Source organism: Zalophus californianus, chromosome 4 (genome assembly GCF_009762305.2).
Source record: "Zalophus californianus isolate mZalCal1 chromosome 4, mZalCal1.pri.v2, whole genome shotgun sequence".
Classification (NCBI taxonomy): Eukaryota; Metazoa; Chordata; class Mammalia; order Carnivora; family Otariidae; genus Zalophus; species Zalophus californianus.
Genome location: NC_045598.1, coordinates 1053695 through 1073801, shown reverse-complemented (window position 1 = coordinate 1073801; position 20107 = coordinate 1053695). Strand labels below are relative to the sequence as shown.

The following is a 20107-nucleotide window of genomic DNA, read 5'->3' as shown; positions in this document are numbered from 1 at the left end:
GACAGATGTGGACAGGGCATGAGAGGCTGGTTCTGCTCCCAAGGGAATGGAATGCAGACCCAGCCCCCCATAACAGGGACTCACAGGTCATCCAGACACCCCCAGCCTCAGACCCAGGCAGCCTGCTGGCTTTACTGGCGCTGGCGTCCCTGCAGGCTGCCAGTGCTGGGCGTGGCTGTGCTCCCCTAGAGCGTGGGGCTGGGGCAGCACTGGGCGTTCTTTCCTGCACATGAAGGACACACCTTCAGTCTTCCCCCCACAAGCTGCACAGCCCAGCTGAGGAGAGGAGGGTGCAGAAGAGAAAATGCCACCACGCCCAGGCTCCAGGCAGGTCCCCAGACACCAAGTCACAACCAACTGGTTCCTATGCCGATGTAGCTGGCGGTTCCTCTGGGAGAGGAACAACCTGACAGCCGGCAGAGGACCCCAAAACACATCCACCACCTACACCCCCACGTCTCATGTGCTCCCAGTCAGCCCCGTTCCTTCACACCACCCCGTCCCACAGGGTCAAACCCAGGGGCCGGGACACACGGCTGAGCTGCCATCGTGTGACTGTCACCCCCACTTGCCACCTCACTTGTGGGCTCAGGGGTCGGGCCGGGAGAGGAAGGGCCACACCAGAGCCCCACTGGCACCCTGGGACCTCAGGCCCCCACGACCGGGCTAACCATCAGGGCAGGATGAGCCCCTGGCCAGGACTGCCCTAGCCACAGCAGCCCTGGAGCTGGCCCGCCTGCCGCTCCCCCCACCACAGCGGGGTTCCTCTGCACCAAGCAACACAGGGGGTCCCACAAAAAGCCTATTCCCAACAAGACACGCATGTCTCTTTTCAGAATAGCCAGCTAATATCCCAGCAGAAGCCCAATCAAGGCAGGCACCACAGCCAGGCTCGTCCAGCTCCGGAGCCAGAGCCGAGAATACCTTCGTTCCAAAGCAGTGGCCAAGCATCTGGGCTCAAACCAGGTTTAAAGCACCCCCCACGGGCCTAAGCGAGCCACCTTCTTCAAAACACACAACACGACCAGGATGAATGACACCTAAGGGACATAACTCTGCTCCTGAGAAAGTTCCTACACCTTTCCTTTTCGAGCTGTCAAGAGCAGAGCTGCCCAGAAACCCCCAACAACTAGTGATTTCATGCCTCCGTGAGTCATTCGAGGAGTATTTGTTCCGGGCCCAGAACTGGGGACTCAGCCGTGACAACCTGCCCCCTCCATGAGGCTGACAACACAACCACAAATACACAAATCCCAGGCCCACCGCAACAAGGGCAGCCCAGAGAACCAAGACTGGGGGCAGGCCCGACCACTGCAGACTGCGCGGCCCAGAGGCTCACGCGGAGACTTCCTGAATCACTACCTAGAGCTGCAAAATCAAGAAGTCGTCGCATCCTTTGATTCCTTCCAAGTCAAAACAGTTACATCAGATAAAACACCAACGCCACATACCAAGACAACCTCAGTTGTTTCCCAGGCTCATGCCAAGACCCATCCCAAGCCTCCCATCTGTTTCACCAGCAAGGAAGACACAAGGATTACCCAAAGGGACAAGAAGTTCTGGCAAAGACCAGAGCAGCACACAGGCCCCCCACTGCAGGGAACGGGCACCGCGGTCACCAGCAGCCCGCACACAGCCAGAGGGCGCCCCCCCCGGCAGGTGCTCCAGCCACTCTGGCCCTTCTTCCCATGTTCCTCTCATCCCCACCGTCTCATTTCGATTTCATGCCCCAGTCTGGGTCCTTCACATCAGTAAATAAGGAGACACAAGGAGTGGCCAGTCCCAGAAATAGAAAACCCTCCCCCTGCCCCCTCTCAAACCAGCTCCCAAGCTCTGTGACCAGGAAGACCACCCCACCTCGCTGAGCCTCTTGCAGTGACTTTGCCTAGAAACACAGTAAGTCTAATGCAGCAAAACGGGCATCCAGGCTGTCCTCTACAATTGTACCTTCTGTTCCAAGAAGAGCTGCGTAAGAGCTATTGTTGACCCCACCACCAGCCCTGGGAACAGGCTAGAGGTTTCCTGAGCATGACCCGAGTTTGCCTGGATACACCACACCTGGTCTACTGGGGGAGAGGGTAGCCTCGGAGAGGTGGGGCAAGGCGAGGACCTGTGCTGCGCTCGCACACAGAACAGGGGACCACCTACGTAGCCCCGAGATCCCTACCACCCGTGCCACTGCATTCCCATGGATAACCCGACACCACCCGAAAGCTGCTTCAGACCACGCAAGGCCATGCAGGGAGGAGCAACCCGCCACACACAGCCCCACACCCCCAGGAAATGACTTCCTGTCCCTTCTTTGCAACTCTGATCCGCCCCCCACACCTGAGACGGTCAGTAAACAGAAAATGGGGAGCAATGGGCATGGTCCCCAGGCCACGCCCGGGCTCCATCCCAATGCCCGCCCCCCGCCTTTCCCTGGTTCCCCATTTCCCCAGGGACAGCAAACCAGGAGGGCGAGGGCCTGAGCAAGAATGGAGGCCTTCTCCCACTGCAGCTCTCACAGACCTGAAAGAAATAATTCAGCCTCTATATTTTGACTCAAAACAAAGAAACTTTTTAAAAACATTTCAGTTGAAACTTGCATAATTCTTCCAGTGGAGAAATCCTCCCTGACTTTCGCAATCCTTAGAAAGAGACACATTATTGCTGCTTGTGTAACAGTCTCCAGGCCACGAAGAGTCCGGCCGCCGGCCTCAGCCACCTCCCGCGGTCACCTCCCGCCAGACAGCCAGGGCTGGCCCCGGAAGCACCACCTCCCCCCCCCCCCCCCCCCGCCAGCTCCCCGCAGCCAGGGCTGTGGGGCGGGGCCGGTCACACTCCCCCCAGACTTCCTCCTGCTCCTGGCCTGTCTGCCCTCGCCCGACATCTCAGACACACATTACACAAACCGGCTGCAGGGAAGGCTGAGAAACCGAGACACGGAGAGTCCGTGACTCTACTCCCGAAGCCCTGTGCTGACTGGGGGACCCCGGTGAGGGAGCAGGAACAGAGGCGAAGGTCACCCAATGACCCTGCTGCCCCCGGCCAGCTGCTGCCCTGAGGAAACCCCAAGAGGCTAGGGGCCTGGCCCAGCTCCCAAGAGGGGTCCTGGAAACCGGCAGGATGGCGGACAGAGGGGCAGATAGACAGATGGGCAGGCAGCCCACACCTGGAGGGCCATCCAGACACGGCTCTGCACACGCAGCCAGGCAAGGCACCCGGCCAGCAGGGAGGCCCTCACTCTCTCTCGCACGGCCCACTCACTACAGGGCACGGGGAGAAACCAGAGGCCTTGTTCAAGTTGTTGTATCCCCCATTTGAGAAGACTCTCCAACCTTCACTCTGGGGCCTTCACCCTGGCGACCAGACCAACTTGCAGACCCCATCCTTCGGCATGACTGGGGGTGGGGGAGGGGGCCCAAGGCCCGTCCAGGAACTTTGCCTCAGAGCATCACCTGAGACGGCACCCCACTTTCTCAGCCAAACGTCTGGAACAAGAAAATCACCATGGAACCCCACAAAAGCCTACAGCAAAACAAGGGGACAAAAGGACAACCGACCCTCTAAATCTCTGCCGGCACAACAGATGGCATCAGGGTAAAGCCAGTCCCCCCATGAAAGAGAGGTCCCAGATGAAGCATGCAGGTCAGAGTCTGTGTCCAGCCTGGTGGAACATTCTCGATAGCATTCCTTCCCAAGATAATTCCAGCTTAAAAGAGCAAACCACATTTCACTAGGGGACTGTCCACAGGCTGGAACCCCCCTTCCTGGCCTGCGGACTTAAAAGCTGCAGTCACTCCCCAACAGGCGCCACGAGACTCCATGCCCCCAGTGCTGCCGGCTGGGTCTCTGCTTTGAGAAAACACTGCCCTGTGACCAGGGAGAAGTTTCAGGTGACATGAGGAAAACTGTTCCAATGTCAGGAATTCAGACAAATCCAGTCGTGGGCACTCACGCCACAGCGGGCCCCTGGAGCAAAATGACCCACACAACAAGCCCCCTCTGAGAACTTGGGTGTCTGAAAGACAGGGGCACGATAAACAAACCCAGGCCAAGCTCTCCAACCCGAGAATCGGGACACCCCGCAGAACAAAAAGCAGTCCCAAGGAGCCCATTTCTGGAGCTCGGGCCCCGGAGAGGCAGAGCACCGCCCTGTGGTCGGCCCAAAAGGGAAACACCTGGTGACCCAGCGAGGAGCCGTCCTGCGGGGCGAGGAGCCAGGCCCCAAGCAGCAGCCAAGCCAGCAGCACAGATGTCCCCCTCTGCCGGCAATCTACACGGCTGGACAACTGGCCCAATTTAGTCCAAATACCATGAGACAAGCCCAAGAGGAAGGGACAGAGCCAAGTGGGCAGAAGAAGAGCAGAGAAGGCTCCGAGTCCCCATCTCCTGGCCACGTGTTCCCCCAGCAACAAAATGACACATCCCCACCCCACCTGACACTGGACACCTCAACACCCTCAAGAAATAAAACGTCACCATCACACTGCTTTACTACAGTCCCCATTTCACACACGAAGAAACGCAGACACAGAGAGGTTAAGCAACTGGCTCGAGGTCACACAGCCAGTAGAGACGTAATGAGGCTACGGGAGCGGCCCCATGGGGTTCCACAGCTGGACTGGCCCACTGCAGGACAGCGAGGACAGCAGCTTGGGGGGAAGGGGCTCAGAGGTGGCTCCCCAGCACCGCGGAGGCCCCTCCTGGCACAGGTGGCAGCAGAGTGCTGACCGGTCTCTGGCTGGCAGGAGACTGGGGCAGCACCAGCCCCACAACCTGGAATGTGCTCCAGCTCCCGTGGCCTCACCAAAACCCAAGGCTCCAGGGAAACCGTGGCCCCTACACAGAGGATTCTAGCATATTCTTTGTTCCCTGCTGTCCTCATCCTTGATAAATCAAAAACATTAAACTAACCTATCAAACAACTGAAAAAATTCAAGATCTATTCCATGAATAAGCTGTCAGAGGCAAGTGGAAGGAGAAATGAGAGATAGGCAGGGCTGGGGGGGATTGAGGGGGGGGGTCTTCCCAGGCAGCTCCATCTGGAGCAAGTGGGCTCTGTGCAGCTGGGGATCCCCTCCCACCCTGAGCTGATACCTGCCTCACGGGGTGCCCTCGGCATGTAGACAGACGAGCACGTGGCTGTGCTAGGAGATTTAAAGAGGACGATGCACCCCAGGACTCCCAACTGCACGGTCACAGAGCCAAGGAAGCAGGCAGAGCCCAAGAACAGGACAAGCAGAAAAAGCTGGCAAGAGAAGCGCCCCACGAGGTGGCAGAGCCAGCAGGAGAGCACTCGAGAGCTCAAGGAAGCCCAGGGCCGGGCGCCCAGGCCAGGTCACCACCACGAGGACGGGCTGGCTGACACTCGGGCCTGGAGACCCCACCCACTTACGATGAGCAGTTCTTCCTCGTCACAGGGGAAATTTTTGTTTCATCGGTCAATGAGATTTAGGGCAGCATCAGGGAAGGCGCTGAAGGAGAAGGGGCGGCTCTGATCATCTGCTGAGAAGGCCGGAGCAGAAACAGGCTCTGGCCTCTGCTTCCCGGACTGCAAGGACCAGTCCTGCTCCTCCCCAGGCAGTGCTTGGGCCTGAGTGCTCAGGCTGGGCCTTCCCTGAGCTGGAGGACGGCCGCGCCCACAACCACGGCGCCTGCTCCGAGAGAAGCCGGGCCCGGGTCTACGGCTGTGACAAAGGGCCAGCCCCCACCGCACACCCCTCACGCCCAACTCAGACACCGACACAGACACGCCCTGCCACACAAGGTCCTCTGCCACCCGCGCTGGAGGTAAATGGCCTGCCACAGTTCAGCCACCAGCTGCAGGCCACAGTGGCCATGGAAGGTACGGGCACCCCAAACAGAAAAGCCCCCGGTTCCCGCAGGGTGCCCATCACGCCACCCGTCACCAAATCATCTGAAATCAAAGGCTTGGGCCTTTCCTGCCAGCATCCTCCCCTACTCAGACCATCCCTCCGGCCCAGCCCCTGCCCCACAGTCTGCAGACAGCTTGCCGCCTGGGCAGCGACATAGGTGAGGACAGAAATGCTGCCGAAAGCACGTGCACGCGCACACACAGCAGCCCCTCCGAGCACAGGCAACAGGCCCCTACACCCCCCAGCCCCTCCTCTGCTCACCGAGACTCTGACACTCCGCTGGAGGGGCGCCCGGATAAAACCGGGCGGGAGCATCTATTCACAGATTTAGAAAAAAAAGTTTGATGCAGTAGCTGAATTAATTAGGCCTCCTCAGAATAGCTAGGCCAATGCAGCATTCTGTGCATGCAATTTAATAAGCCTGGATATTTAAAAGAAAAGTTACAAATACTTGGGGAGGGGAAGACACCATGAAAAGTTGGTGAGGACCCCAGTGAATGGTCTCAGGGTCCAGTGGCCTGAGAGCCACCCAGCCAGCTACCCAGCAGGATCACACACATCCTCTGCCTGGCAAACAACAGAGCCTGGGCCAGCGGCCCTCCTCCGCCCGGCAGCATTTCAGAGAGACGGAGACAAGGAAACGGGCGTGTCCAAAACAAATCGCAGGCCATGAGCTACTCCTACTCAGGGCCCCAGGTGCCCGCTGACCAGGCCCCAAGCCCAGGGCCAAGCGGCCGTTGCCCCCACACTGGGGGACTCTGGGATTCACACCCTGGCAGGCGCAGGGAAACACACGGAGCTGGAGTCGCCGAGTCTCGGCCCCCTGCCACCGTGGCCTGGACACCTGGCTTCGTTTTTGAGTCTGTCTCCCAAGACTTCAAGGCACAAACAGGCCCCACCGGGTCCAGTTCTGTCTGCTAAAGACCACTGGCAGGAACCCCTCTGTCGGGGGAGGGGGGGGGCTTGGTCTGCACACCTCCTCACGGCCCCCGAGGAAGGCCTAGGCCTGAGGCTGCAGCCTGGGCCCAGCCCAGATCTAACTTCCCAGGACTGGGAGCAAGACTGTTTGAGTGCGCTGAAGGCTGCCCTTCCCAGCCCACCAGGGCAATGGCTGTGGACACGAGGAAGGCTTCTCCACCCACCAAGCCAGCACCCCACCACCACCACTGGGGCCACCCACGCAAAGCAAGCCGGCTCATCATAAGGGTCGAGCCAGACAACCTTCCTACACTGTCGATGGGGATGACGACGCTACCCTGAATTTCCCTGAAATAAATCCAAATCCTGATACAAGCCCCAAACTGCACAGACAGAGCCCATGGCCCAGGAGGGCCCCCCAGCTTCCAGGCCCTGGGGCCCAGCACACCCAGTGTCCTGCCACTCCCACAGCCAACGGGGACACTCACCCGGGGCACCCGCCGCTTGTACTTGTTGCCATAGTCAAACTTCTCCTTCACGTCGTCCAGGCAGCGACCAAGGCGCGCCTGTTCCTCCTTGCCCGTGTAGTCCTGGCTCAGCAGGATGTAGGCCCGCCAGTTGGCCGAGTCGAAGCCCCAGTGGCAGGTCCGGTTCTCCAGCGCCTTGTGCGAGTGCACCACGAACTTGTGCGGGGGATACATGAGGCGGCAGTCGAGGCACTGGATGCAGGCGGCACTCGGGCTGCTGTAGAGCTCGGGCACCAGCAGCCCCTTGCACTTGCCGAAGCACTCGTGGTACACACGCACGCTGCGCTCGCTGAGCTCCAGGCCCAGAGCCAGACTGGCGGCCAACTCCTTCTTGCAGGGCGGCGGGTAGGCGCCGCCGTACAGCAGCGCGTTGCACAGGCGCTCGGCGTCCGTCTTGGTGATGAGCCCGCACGAGGGCGCCGAGAAGGGCAGGATGCCCATGACTTTGAGGATCTCCAGCTGGTCCGCCGTGCAGCGCGAGCAATAGATGTGCAGCTCGTCGCACACCGAGTTGATCTGCTGCAGCGAGAAGTCGCGCAGCACCGAGTTGAGGATCTGCGGCAGGCACAGGCGCTTTTCGCCGCCCACCACGAAGCACGAGATGGTCTCGCCCTCCAGCACGGTCTCGCAGCGCTCGGTGGAACGGTCGGACGGCATGAAGAAGGGCCCGGGGAGCACGGGCGGCGGCGGCTGGATAGCTGGCAGGTGCAGCACGGGCGGCGGCTCCGCGGCCGCGGGCACCGGCGCCGGCACGGCAGCCGCGCTTGCCTCCTTGGCGCTCTCCTTCTTGTAGGCCTCCTGCGCCCAGCGCGCCGAGAAGGCGGCCGGGCCGCCCAGCGAGCTCATAGAGCTCAGGTGGAACTGCTCCAGCGTCTTCTGCAGCCCCGGGTGCGGCTGGAAGCCGCCGCGGCCACCCGCCGCCGCCTCCATGGTGCGCTCCGGCTCCCCGGGCCGCTCCCGCTCCCGCGCGCCCGGGCCCCCGCGGCCCCCGCCGCCGCCCCGCGCGCCCCGGCGGCGCCCCCGGCCCCGGCCCCGGCCCCCCCCCGCCGCCGCCGCCGGCTCCCGGCCGATCACGGCCGCGGCCTCGGCCTCGCCCGGGGGCGCGAAGGGGTAGGCGGGCGGGGCGTAGGGGTCCCGCCGCTGGAGCCCGCCGGCACCCGGGCCCGGCGCCACATCCACGCGCCCCGCGCCGCGCCCGCCGCCGCCCGGGCCCCCCGCGCGCCCCCCGCGCGCCCCCCGGGCCCTAGGCGCGGGGCATGCCCCTGCGCGCGCCGCCAACGCCAACGCCAACGCTCGCGGGCCCGGGGCTCGCGGGGGGCGCGCGGGCAGGTGCCGGCGCCGCGAGGCGCGAATCGCCGCGGCGGCCGAGGCCGAGGGGCCCGGGAGGAGCGGGGGCGCGGGCGCGGGGCCCGCCGGGCCGTCCTCGCGCGGCGCGCCGCCGCCGCCGCCCCGCTCCTCCCACCGCGCGGCGCCCGCCCGGCTCGTCCCGGCGGCGCTGGCCGGCCGCGTCGCGCCCGCCGCCGGCCGCCCCGGCCCGGCCCGCGCCCACCCCGCCGCCCGCGCCGGGCTCCGCGGCCCGCCCGCCCGCCTGCGCGCGCGCGGCTTCCGGGACGGCGGGAGCGCCTGTGGCGGCGGCCCTCAGAGCGCGGCGGCGGCGGCGGCGGCGGCGGCGGCAGCGGCGGCGGAGGCGCGGGGCTCGGCGCACATCCTCCCGGCGGCTCGCTCCGGCTCGGACTGAGCGCCGAGCGCTGAGCTCACGCCGCCGCCCCGCCCCGCGCCGCCCCGCCCCGCGCCGCGCCGCCGCCCCGCCTCTCGCGCCGTCTGGAGCCGCGCGTCCGCCTCAGCCGAACGCCGGCCAGGAATGCGACCGCCTCCCGGCCTGGCTCTTCCAAGAACGCGCGCTCCCCCCACCCCGCCACCGCCCAGCCCGGGGCTCGGGCCGGCTCGGCCACGCTCGGGCCCGTCCGCCAGGGACTCGGCTCCGCTCGGCCGCGACTCGGCTCCGCTCGGCCCCGCCCGCCCCGGACTCGGCCCCTCTCGGCTCCGCTCGGCTCCGCTCCGCCCGCCCGCCGGAAGGGCGCTCGGCGGGGGCAGCGGCGGCGCCCCGGGCCCCCTTTCCGGCCGAGGCCGCTTCCTGCGCGGCTGGGAAGGCGCCCGTTCCGCCGCCGCCGCCGCCGCCGCCGCCGGGTCCCAGAAACCCACACGCGGCCCCCGCCACAACCGCAGACTCGCGGAGGGGCAGGCAGGACGGGGGCTTGCGCAGCCTGCAGCGCACACCTCGCGGACCCGGCAGGACGCGGACGCCACGCGACCCCGGGGAGCCCCACACACGACAGGGACGCCACATAGCACGACCCGGGTTCCGGAGAATGACGGGGACGCCGGGTGGTCCCTCAGCACACGCTAGGCCTGCCCCAGCCGAGCGGACCCCGCACGGGCGCGCACACAATGCATCGTGTCCCAGGGCGCCTACACGTGCAGGGGCGGCACAACGGCCCCCCACGCCGCACTGGGCCGAGCTGCCCCGACCACGCCGTGGCCCTGCGCCCCGGCCGCCGCACACGGCCGGCAGGGCCACCAGCCCCAGGGCGGGACTGCCAGCTCCACGGGGCAGGGCCGTTGTGCCCGAGAGAGACCGCCCGCGTCTGGGGAACTGTGCGCGGTGCCCACGGGCCAGGTCACGGCCAGGGCCAAGCCTGGGGGAGTCCTCGGGACCCTGGCCCCTTCCTGCGTGGGAAGGTGGCCTGACCCTTAGGCTGCAGCCGCCCGCCCTGGCGGGAGAGCCACTTACACGTCGGGAGGGCGTCTGGGGCAGAGCTGGGGAGACACGGGCTGTGTGTCCTTCCAGCAACTGGCCGCTCCTGGGGGGAGAGAAGCCAGAAAGCGCAGGGTGGGAGAAGACCAGGGGCTCAGAGTTGGACTGGCTAGGTAGCCCCCAGATGAGGGGGCGTCTTAGCTGAGGCCTAGGGGGTGGGGACTCAAAATCAAAGAGAAGGTTCTGTCTGTGCCCAACCCGAATGCAGAAGGACAGTCCAGCCAAACTAGGCAGTGGCGCCTTTTCCTCCACGGGACAAGGGCACCCAAGCCGGCCCGGGCACTGGGTGACGTGAGGAACACCCACAGCGCAGAGCAGAGGTGAGAGGACCGTGCCCACTTCAGCCTGGGTGACCTTCAGTTGAGTTCGGCTTCTCAGCCCATGCTCCTGCCTCCCCCATGGAGGCTGAACGTGGGCCCAGTCCAGAGCTCCCAGGGGGTGGCGCCTGCCCTGGGGGGCTGACCGGGCATCTCTACAGGCCCACGTTGCCCCTGAGGAGAGGCAGTGAGGATGGGCAGCAACCCCACCCCCTGCATGACTGCAGGCACAGGGAGACACCCAGGATGGGCTTGAGATTCAGGGTGCAGTGCTCCATGTCTGAAAACCCAACCGCTCCCTTCCATGGGCACGAACCTTCCTCCCCGCCCGCCTGTGTCCTAGGGCTGTCCCTTCCACTCTTCTCTCTGATCCCCCCAGGAACAGCAGCCCCGACAGGAGGCTTCTCTCTGTGTGCAAACATAAAACTCAGAAGGGGTATTTAAAAAAAACAAAGAAAAGGGACTTCTTACTTGTTTTGGGATATCATTCTCTTGGCCCACAGTTGGACCAAAAAAGTTTATTTATAACGCGCCCTGAGAGGGTTGGTTCCTTCTATGTGGACTTGAATTCCTTACAGCGCGGGCAACCTGTGATCCAAAGGAGGTGGTTGGAGCACCAGAGGGCTGGCTGGGAAGGGTTTTCAGCCAAGCACAGAATTTCTCCTGCTCTGTTGGCTAAGCAGGCACTCCCACAGGGGCCCGAAACCGTGGTCCCCTTGATGGGCGGTGCCTGGATCCAATGGGCCACTTCCCTCTACATCCTCTGGCTTTGCAGGGCTCTGGAGAGGGGTCCCAGGGAGGGGGAGGGGGCAACATTTTTCCAGAGCTGCAGGGGGCATGTGGTAGGGGACAGGTGAGCGGTGAAGGGCCCTGAGAAGCAGGAAGGGACTGGATTGCCTATAAAACTTCTCCTTCTCAGTGGACTTTGAGGCCTCCTCCCCAAAAGATGTTGGAGTCTCTGGAAGCAGTTGAGCCCCCCCTCACCCACCAAGGGCCAGGCTAGCGATGCCTAGACAGAGCCAACCAGGCCCCCTGTCTTCTCCCTGGCCCAGTGGGGGCTCTCAACCCTGCTGTCCTTCCTCCCTCCAACCTCCAACCCACCCCTGCAGCTGGACAGTGGGGTGGCTTGCTCCTCTGCTTGTCCCCCTGCCACTGGCCAGGCACCAGGCTGGCAGGAAGAAGGTCCAGGCCACAGGCACAGCCACATCAGAGGGCAGGGGCAGGGACCCACTACACCTGTGTGCCATCATCCACCCCACCCCCCACTCTCTGGCTGATGGTTGTGGGCAGCAGCTCATGCATGTTCACATTTGTGGAGCTCGTACCCCTGCAGGCACAGAGCCAAGCACTGGCACCAACAAGGGGGGAGAGCAAGTTCTACCCACATGACTTCCATCTCCTGTGGAAAGACTGGCAAAGGGTTGACGCATCTGCTAGTAAAGAAGCAAGATCATTCGGGTCCTGTGGAGGTTTGAGGGGTCACAGGAGTCAGTTTTCTTACCATTAGAGATGGAAATTAAAGATGTGGAGAGGGATGAACAAATTGTGCATATTGAATTGGAATTAGCAATACCAGTGTGAACCCACAAGTTTCAATATTTATAAACAAAGAGAACAACTATAGATGTAAATGTGTTTGTACAAACATCTGTATAATTCCTTGCTCTGTCTAGTGAGAGGGCCTGAGAGAAGTGACACCCCAGCAGCAGTGAGCACACAGAGAACCTGCATCCTGGTTTCTAAATTCCATCCCCCACTAGCAGGAACCAGAGTTCTTTGGCAAGATGGTTGGTCTCGGGGCTCAGGCAGGGAGAGTGCAGGACAATCCTGGAATGCCTTCCTATGTCCAGAAGTCCTGAAGGGCTCAGAGCATAACAGAGACATATCAGAAGGACGTGTGCCAGCTCGAAGGGGCCCCCCACTGGCAAATCAGAGGTCATAATTATAGGCATGAGCTGTAATCATGGAATAAAATAGGAAACCACAAGGCCATGCATATTCAGATACTTATTAAAATAAGTGTATTTGTAAGTTGAAAGTTTGATGAGAAATAGGCTATTTGCCTAGTTTTCAAGTTCCTCACACAAGGTTCCCATTAATCACAAGGGGAAGAAGAGCGAGTTCCCAGGGGAGATGCTGGTGAACACCACTGTAACCAAGCAATCTAAGCGGACACCATCACTCAGATCAATCGCAGTCCTGCACCACTGACAGGGTGGGATGGGCAGAGCACACATCACTTCTGTGATTCTCCTGCCAAAGAAGCATAGCCTCTGATCAGGATGGAAACTCAGACATCCACGCGCAGGGACTATACAGAAGGATGGGCCCAGAACCTTGAAAGGTGTCAGGGTCTCAGCAGTCAGAGAAAGGCCAAGGAATGTCCTGGACCTTTGGAGACTAAAAAGATGATGACTCAGTGTGACATGTGGCCCTGGGCTGGATCTTGTTACTACAAAGGACATTATTGGGACAACCGGAAAGTCTTGGATGTGGTCTAAGACTAGATGGCAGTGACCCTGCTTTGGATGAGATGCTATGGTTATGTCAAAGAACATCCTTGTTTTGGTGTGTGGTAGAGCACCAGGTCAGCCACGGCAAATGCTTCAGGGTTGCGGGAGGTCGGCGGGAGGGGGGGGGGGGGTCCTGTACTAGTCTTACAACTTTAATGTAAGTTTGAGATGGCTAGAAAATACAAAATATATTTTAAGAATGTTATGGGAAGGAAGCTTAAATTCTCTTTTCGGCCCTGCTTAGCTTGAGCTGCCCAGGGAGCAGGCTCTAGCCTGAGGCAGCTAAAAGTCTTACCATTGTGCCTGTGGAGTGAGGCCTGAGGGGACACTAGCAGGACACCAAGAGCATATGCTGCAACTTCAACCAAGAGGGCAGAGGAGCTGGACCCCTTCCCAGTGCAACACAAAAGTATGTCAGAGAATATAGGCATGCTCTTTAAATGTTCCGTGAAAATGCACAGGAAAGGAAGCTCTGCAGAGCTGGAAACATGAACCACAGTGGCAAGTAGAGTGGAGACCAAGCAGCCTACATGAGGCTTGGAGCTGGCCTTACACCCACTGTGGGCTGAGAGTTTAGTCCAGCGTGGGACAGAATTGAGGTCACAGGCCCTTCCTAAAATGGGAGTTGGAACCGGCCATGACAACACAAGTTAAGAATCAGCTGTCCAGGGCGCCTAGGTGGTTCAGATGGTTAAGCGCCTGCCTTCGGCTCAGGTCATGATCCCAGGGTCCTGGGTTCGAGCACTACATTGGACTCCTGGCTCAGCAGGGAGCCTGCTTCTCCCTCTCCCTCTGCCTCTCTCCTTGCTCATGCTCTCTCTCTCTCTCTCTCTGTATCTCTGTGTCTCAAATGAATAAATAAAATCTTAAAAAAAAAAAAAAGAAGCGGCTGTCCACTCTATGAAGGGGACTTCAAGACTCTGCTCACCAGCCTAGAGGCAGAGTCCAGGGAGCAACCAGCCTGGACTGGAAAGAGAGTGCCAGGAAAACACAGAACCAATGGAAGATAGGATGCATTCAACTAGGGGCGCCTGGGTGGCTCAGTCGTTAAGCGTCTGCCTTCGGCTCAGGTCATGATCCCAGGGTCCCAGGATTGAGCCCCGCATCGGGCTCCCTGCTCTGCGGGAAGCCTGCTTCTCCCTCTCCCACTCCCCCTGCTTGTGTTTCCTCTCTCGCTGTGTCTCTCTCTGTCAAATAAATAAATAAAATCTTAAAAAAAAAAAAAAGGATGCATTCAACTAGATCAAAAACTGTATGGAGTGGGCGCCTGGGTGGTTCAGTTGGTTGAGCGACTGCCTTCGGCTCAGGTCATGATCCTGGAGTTCCGGGATCGAGTCCCACATCGGGCTCCCTGCTCGGCGGGGAGTCTGCTTCTCCATCTGACCCTCTTCCCTCTCGTGCTCTCTGTCTCTCATTCTCTCTCTCTCAAATAAATAAATAAAATCTTAAAAAAAAAAAACTGTATGGAGTGCCTGTCAGAAGATGTAGGAGGGATTAGCTATAGCCACAGAGAAAGCTCAGCACGTGAAAACATAAAGGCAAATATTAACTCCAGGAAAAACAAAGAAAAAAAATCTAAACAGAGTTCACTACTTGGATCAACAGTGAACAGTATTTACATAATTAAAATAGTGCAAACAAGAGTACCCAAAAATTATGAAATAGCTCACTTGGGAAGATGAAAGAAAAGAAAGTAGACTGGGAGCAAAGGATGCTGGTGAGAGCTCCCCCAGTGATAGCCCGTAATGTCCAAAACTGGTTTTAAAAAAAGCAAGAGCACGTAATTTTAAAATGTGGAGAAAAATCAGACAAGAAACAGATGAAAGAATTGAGAGAGGCTGACACCAGGCCATTGAAGCCAGAGTCTGGAGGGGGGCTCAGGGACCACTATAGACTTGTTGAAGGTGCCCTAACCTTCTGGGTTCTTTCTGTTCCTTTTATCTATGCATCTGTCTTTCTTTGGTAAGAATTAAAACAAACAAGCCAGAACTCTAAACTGATAATAAATAACAAAGAAAAATGAATTCACACTCCCTCCACAAAATGCCACAGTTTGGGACATTAAAGAACATACTTTGAATAAGTCATTGATTAAAGAAGGAATTAAAATGGGAATTACAAAATGTTTTAAAGTGAAATGATAATGAAAACAGTGTCAATTGAAATTCCTGGATGCAGCTGACATGGTACTTAGACTTTTGTAGCCTTCAGTTCCTGTATCAGAAAACAAGATAATAGTTTTTGCCAAGTGAGGGAACTATAGATATTTTTTAGATATACACTAAAGTGCCGACCTGTACTTTCTGGTTTTCCAAAGAAGTTGCTTTTGGCTTTGTTGACCTTCCCTGTTGTGTCTTCTGGACTATACTGGCAAGGAAGGATCCCCCCACCCCATTCCCTGTAGGACCTTCTGTGGGGTCAGCCTCATGGCCCATTCATCCCACCTGGCTGAGGGTGTGTGTCTGCCTTCCCTGTGGGGCCAGGGTCTGTGCAGGGTCACACATGGGTCCCAGCATGCAGTTAAGACCTGCCTTATGGGGGTCAACCAAGGTGGCACCTAGGAAGCTGAGCAGAGCACCTGAGCATGGGACATGGGAGTCCCACTCTGGTTGCCATTGGTAATGAGAAGGTGAGCCCAGAACACTGCTGCAGGGGCTGAATGCCTCACCCTGTGCCCCTAAATCCTGCTCGTCTCCCTCTGTGGGCAACACCCCCATGCACCTGTCCCCTGCCCAAGAGCTGCCCTTGTCTTCCTGGAGGTGGGAGGAGGGAAAAGTGGGGTATACCTTTCCCATGCCAAACAACTACCCCAGGGCTCCACAGCTCTGTCAGCTTGGCAGCCCCCCACCACGGCAGGCTCAGCCGGAGCTGCTGGATGAAGCTGGATGGGGCTCCTGGGAGCCTGGGCAAGGCATTGGGCAGTCCTGCCTGGGAGCCAGGTGGCTGCTAGCTCCCACCTCTGGGCCCACACTGGGGGTGGGGGGCCTGGCCCAGGCCCCAGGGCACAGGTTGGAGAGGCAAGGCTGGTTCTGGAACCCCTTCTCCCGGGAGGAAGAGCTCGGCCAGCACAGAGCACCTTGGAGGCTGAGCAGCAACAGCAGGAGAGTTGAGCAGGAATGAGGGAGGGAAAGACACCCAACCCCCCCCCCACACACACACACACCTCCCGCCAGGGCTCCGAGCTCAGGGGCTTGCTAGCCTGGCTCTGGGCATGTGTCCTCAGCTGGTGGGGCACTCCAGAGAGGACTCAGCCTGGAGGGGTGCACAGAGAGCCTATGTGGGCGGTTGGCCCTGCGGCTCCACCCCTGCCTACAGGACCCTGTCCCCTGAAGCATCTTGTGCTGCTCTGGAATGTGCACCTTGCTGGGCATGGCCTGCCCAGGGCTCTGACCACACCGCACCGATCACAGGGTGGCAGCCTCACGCCCCACAGTCCGAGCCTCCATCCTCCACGTAAACCGTGAGGGGTGGGGGCCCAGGGCTGCAGGGAGGCAGGGAAGTCAGGGCCAGGCCAGGGTCTGGACATCTCCAGTGGTCTTCAAGGACCCTCCCCCACCCACCACCCACCCCCACCCCCGCTATCTCTGTCCTACGGACATTGCTGAGTGCCACCGGGTGGGTATGGGGAACTCGATGGGGCAGGAAGGGCAAGTTCTTGCCTGCATGAAGTTTTCCACGAGCACCTTCCAAAGATGGTCCTCCAGGGGCTGGAGCAGCCACACTGCTGGCTACAACAGAAGGGGGCCATGTGGTCAGAAGAGGTGGGATCTGGGTGCCAGAGGCTGTGAGCCCACTCAAGTATGGCTCCCTCCCAGCACTGGGCGGGGGTGCTACGGTCCCCCCGTCAAAACAGAGCCCGATGAGGCTCGGGGCTGCCCGGGAGTTGCCCAGGACGCCATGTGGTCAGGGGCTGGGAGCCTGCTGCAGGGTTTGGACGGGTAGGCTGGGATGAGCAGGCAGGGGCCGGTGGGCGCTCTGAGGGCCAGACCCCAGCGATCCCAGCACCTGGGGAAGGGCAGCAAGGAGCCCCTGCCTGCAGGCCCGTCCCTCCAGACAGCCGCTTCACTCCCCAGCAGCTGGGTCAGGCGCGGGGCCCACCTTCCCGTCAGGCAGAGGGAGTCCCACCTCCTGGGCCCCCAGCCCACCAGAGACGCCGTCCCCTCTCTCCCGCATCTGCCCCTCCCCACAGCACCGGGACACGGCCCCATCTTCCCTCTCGTGGGCCCACAGCCCCTGCAGCTGCCCCTCTTCTGTCCCTCCGGCCACACCTCCTGGGCTCCCAGCACTGTCGTCAGCCCTCCTGTGCCCGCCGCCGGGGCCCTGGAGCCAGCCTCCTCCTGCCTGGTGCCCTCTGGCCTCCGCCTGTCGGGGGCTCTGTCACTCTAGCAGCGAGCAGCAAGTGGACAGCGCTCATTACATCTTGGTGAACTAACTGACCCACGGACAGAGTCTGATGAGATGAGCCACTGGTGTGGCCGGTGACCCCCCAACTCCCTCTTGGCTGAGAGGCACTGCGCTCGTGACCCCCAAGCCCCAAGAACCACCAGGGCCCCCTGCAGCTACCTTACAGTCTCTGCCCCCGGGGCCTGAGGTAGCCCCTCCAGGAGACTGAGCGACCGGGCTGGCTCTAGGGTTTGAGCCAATGCAGAGGAGCAGAGGATGCGGGGGGGCACCACACACCCCAAAGGTGAGGGACCATGCGGTGGGGAGGGGCTGGGCCTCCAGCAGGGAAGGAAGAAATGGGAAGACATCCTCCGAGCAGCATCGTCCCATGACGAGGAGGGCAGGGCAGGAAGGCGAGGGCAGAGTGCCCACTCCTCCAAGGCTCCCTGAGATGCTCCCGAGAGAATTTTAGATGACTTACGGGGGTTCTGTCAGCACCTGACTGGTGGGGGGAGCAGGGCCTGCACCCCAGGCCTGGCCACAGCACCGGGCCCCTCCGGGGCCTCCTCCCACACCAGAAGGACCCAGGCCTGTCATCTCCCACCCTGGGCCCCAGGGCCTGGGGCCCCTCTCTCCTGGAGGCAAGGCCGCAGGCTCCTCTCCCTGAAAATTGTAAATTGTAAATCAGAGACACACTTGGTTCCCTGAGCAGGCCCCCTCCCGCCCTCCTGCCGTCATTCCTGGCAGGCCTTGGAGTGAGCTCACTCATTACATAAGGCATGTGAGCTATTTCTTGGGGGAATGAGCTCCCCCTGCACGGGGCTCCATTTCCCCTCTCCTGCTCCAGCCACCAACCACCACCAGCCGAGGGGGTCTGGACCTAAAAGCGGAGCTCCCCATGTTCCCAGGGCCCCCTCACCCCGTGTAGGGGGAGGGGCTGCCCAGCCCCGGTCCCAGCCCACACCCCTCTGAGAACAAGCCTGTCTTCTGCACAGAAGAGACTGCAGGTCCTTCCGCCGTGGCACCCTGGAGGGCGGTGGGTGCCGGCCCAGCCCTGCCCCAGCCTCAGGAATAAAGGAAGGGATTTCCCCAGGGCAACATTGGTCGTTGCCCCCAGGAGGAGCACAGGCTTTCCTGTCTCTCCGGATTGGGAGTCACCCCCATTGGCACCCACTGCCCAGTGTTCTTGGCTCCTCTGAGGACACCTGGGTCAGCCATGGCCCGAAGCCCAGACACATTTCAGCCAGGACTTGTGCTCTTGGGAGAAGCAACAACCAGATTTCACTTTGGTCAGGACAGAGGCCCCCCGGTGAACGGCCCAGAGGAGAGCCACGTTTCCTGGAGGTGGGCACCAGCCCAGGGAGCCCGTCTCCGCTGCAGGGGCTCCTCCCAGGACTCTCTGTCCTCAGCTGTTGGAGGAGAGGGGCCCGGGGACCTTGGACTCCCTGCCTCATTTCTGTGGCTGGGACTGAGGGTGACCCGTGAGGACACAGTGGACCCCCAGAGGACACAGCTGAAGGGACATGCAGGCAGGATGTGCGGGGCATTTCAGGGGCGGCCAAGCCCTCTCCCGGCCTGGCCAGGAGCAGGGCAGGGCACCGCCCCACCTGGAAGGAGAATCGGGGGCCAGCGGCTTTGCGGGGGACTGGGCTGCCCTGAGCTCTCTGCCCCATTGGGGGCCCCGGGGTTGGGCCTGGATGGGGTGGGAAGCCCTCCGCTTCCTCTTGCCTCGAAGGAAAAGTCGGGAGGAAACCCAGCCAAGCCGAGTCCCCAGCTAATCGCCCCCTGCCCCCACCTGCAGGGAGCCCGCGTGCTTGGGACTTCCAGACGGCCGTGCCTCAAGCCCGTCGCTCCCCGCACCATGCTTGGGGACAAAGCTCCTGGAGCGGCAGGGACACCGGGAGCCGGAAACGCTGGGCCCCTCCCCGGCCCCCCGCCCCGGGGCCTCTGTCCCCGCAAGAAACAAGACCTCGGCTCCTTTCTTTTCAGAGACTCGAGTTCTTGGAACGCACACCCTCTTGGGTTTGCTATTTTTACCCGCCCCAGCCTTCCGGTCTCCATGGCGACGCCTCCAAACAGCAGATTCCAGGCGGCAATGACGTCACCTTTCCCCTTCCTGCCGCCCAGGCCCCTAGGAGCTGCCGCGCTGGACCCGGGCTCACGCCTCCCGGGCGCCCCAGGCCGAGCCCCCCCCCCCAGCCCGGGGGCCACAGGCCTCTCCCGTCCCCTGCTGGCCCGGCGGGGCGGTGGAAGGGGGGGAGCCTCCGCGGCCACGGCCCTGTCCCTCCCGCAGCGTGGCCGTGCTGGAGCCCCGTGGCAGAGGGCACAGGCCCAGGGGCGGCCCTCCCTCCTGCTCCGGGCTCCCTGCCATGCTGGCTGCCCTGTGGGAGCTGCCGCGGGCCCTAGCTGCTGGGGAGGCAGGGGCAGGCCGGCGCCAGGCCTTGCTGGCTGCCGGGGCAGCCGCCTGTCTGGCCTGGGAAGCCCCTGTGGCTCCCTCATCAGAAACCGGTGACCATGGCGGAGGGCCTCGGAGGTGGCTGGAGTGGGGGCCTGTGGCCTGGTCTGCCGAGAGGGCCTGTGGCCTGGTCTGCCGAGCCCCCGCGGCTGCGCCCATGGGCATCCGGCCCCCTCCCGCACGGGGGCCGCCCTGTCCAGGCCTGTCGTGGGCCACAAACTCCATGCCTGGGTCCTGATCAGGCAGCTGCCCTGGGGGGCTGGGGCCTGCTCTTCGGGGCCCAGGTCCCCGACAGTTGGTCACCAGTCTGTGTCTGTC

The 20107-nt window shown here is 61.4% G+C and overlaps 1 protein-coding gene across 3 annotated transcripts in view; it reads right to left on the bottom strand.

Moving 5' to 3' along the window:
- Positions 1-8283, bottom strand: part of SKI (SKI proto-oncogene) — a 71376-nt gene extending 63093 nt beyond the window's left edge. For all 3 annotated transcript variants that reach the window (XM_027619353.2, XM_027619367.2, XM_027619362.2), the window contains exon 1: positions 7268-8283. In XM_027619353.2, coding sequence (XP_027475154.1) covers positions 7268-8236 — 969 coding nt within the window. In that variant the 5' untranslated portion in view covers positions 8237-8283. The remainder of the gene's footprint in view (positions 1-7267) is intronic.
- Between the last annotated feature and the right edge of the window lie 11824 nt (positions 8284-20107).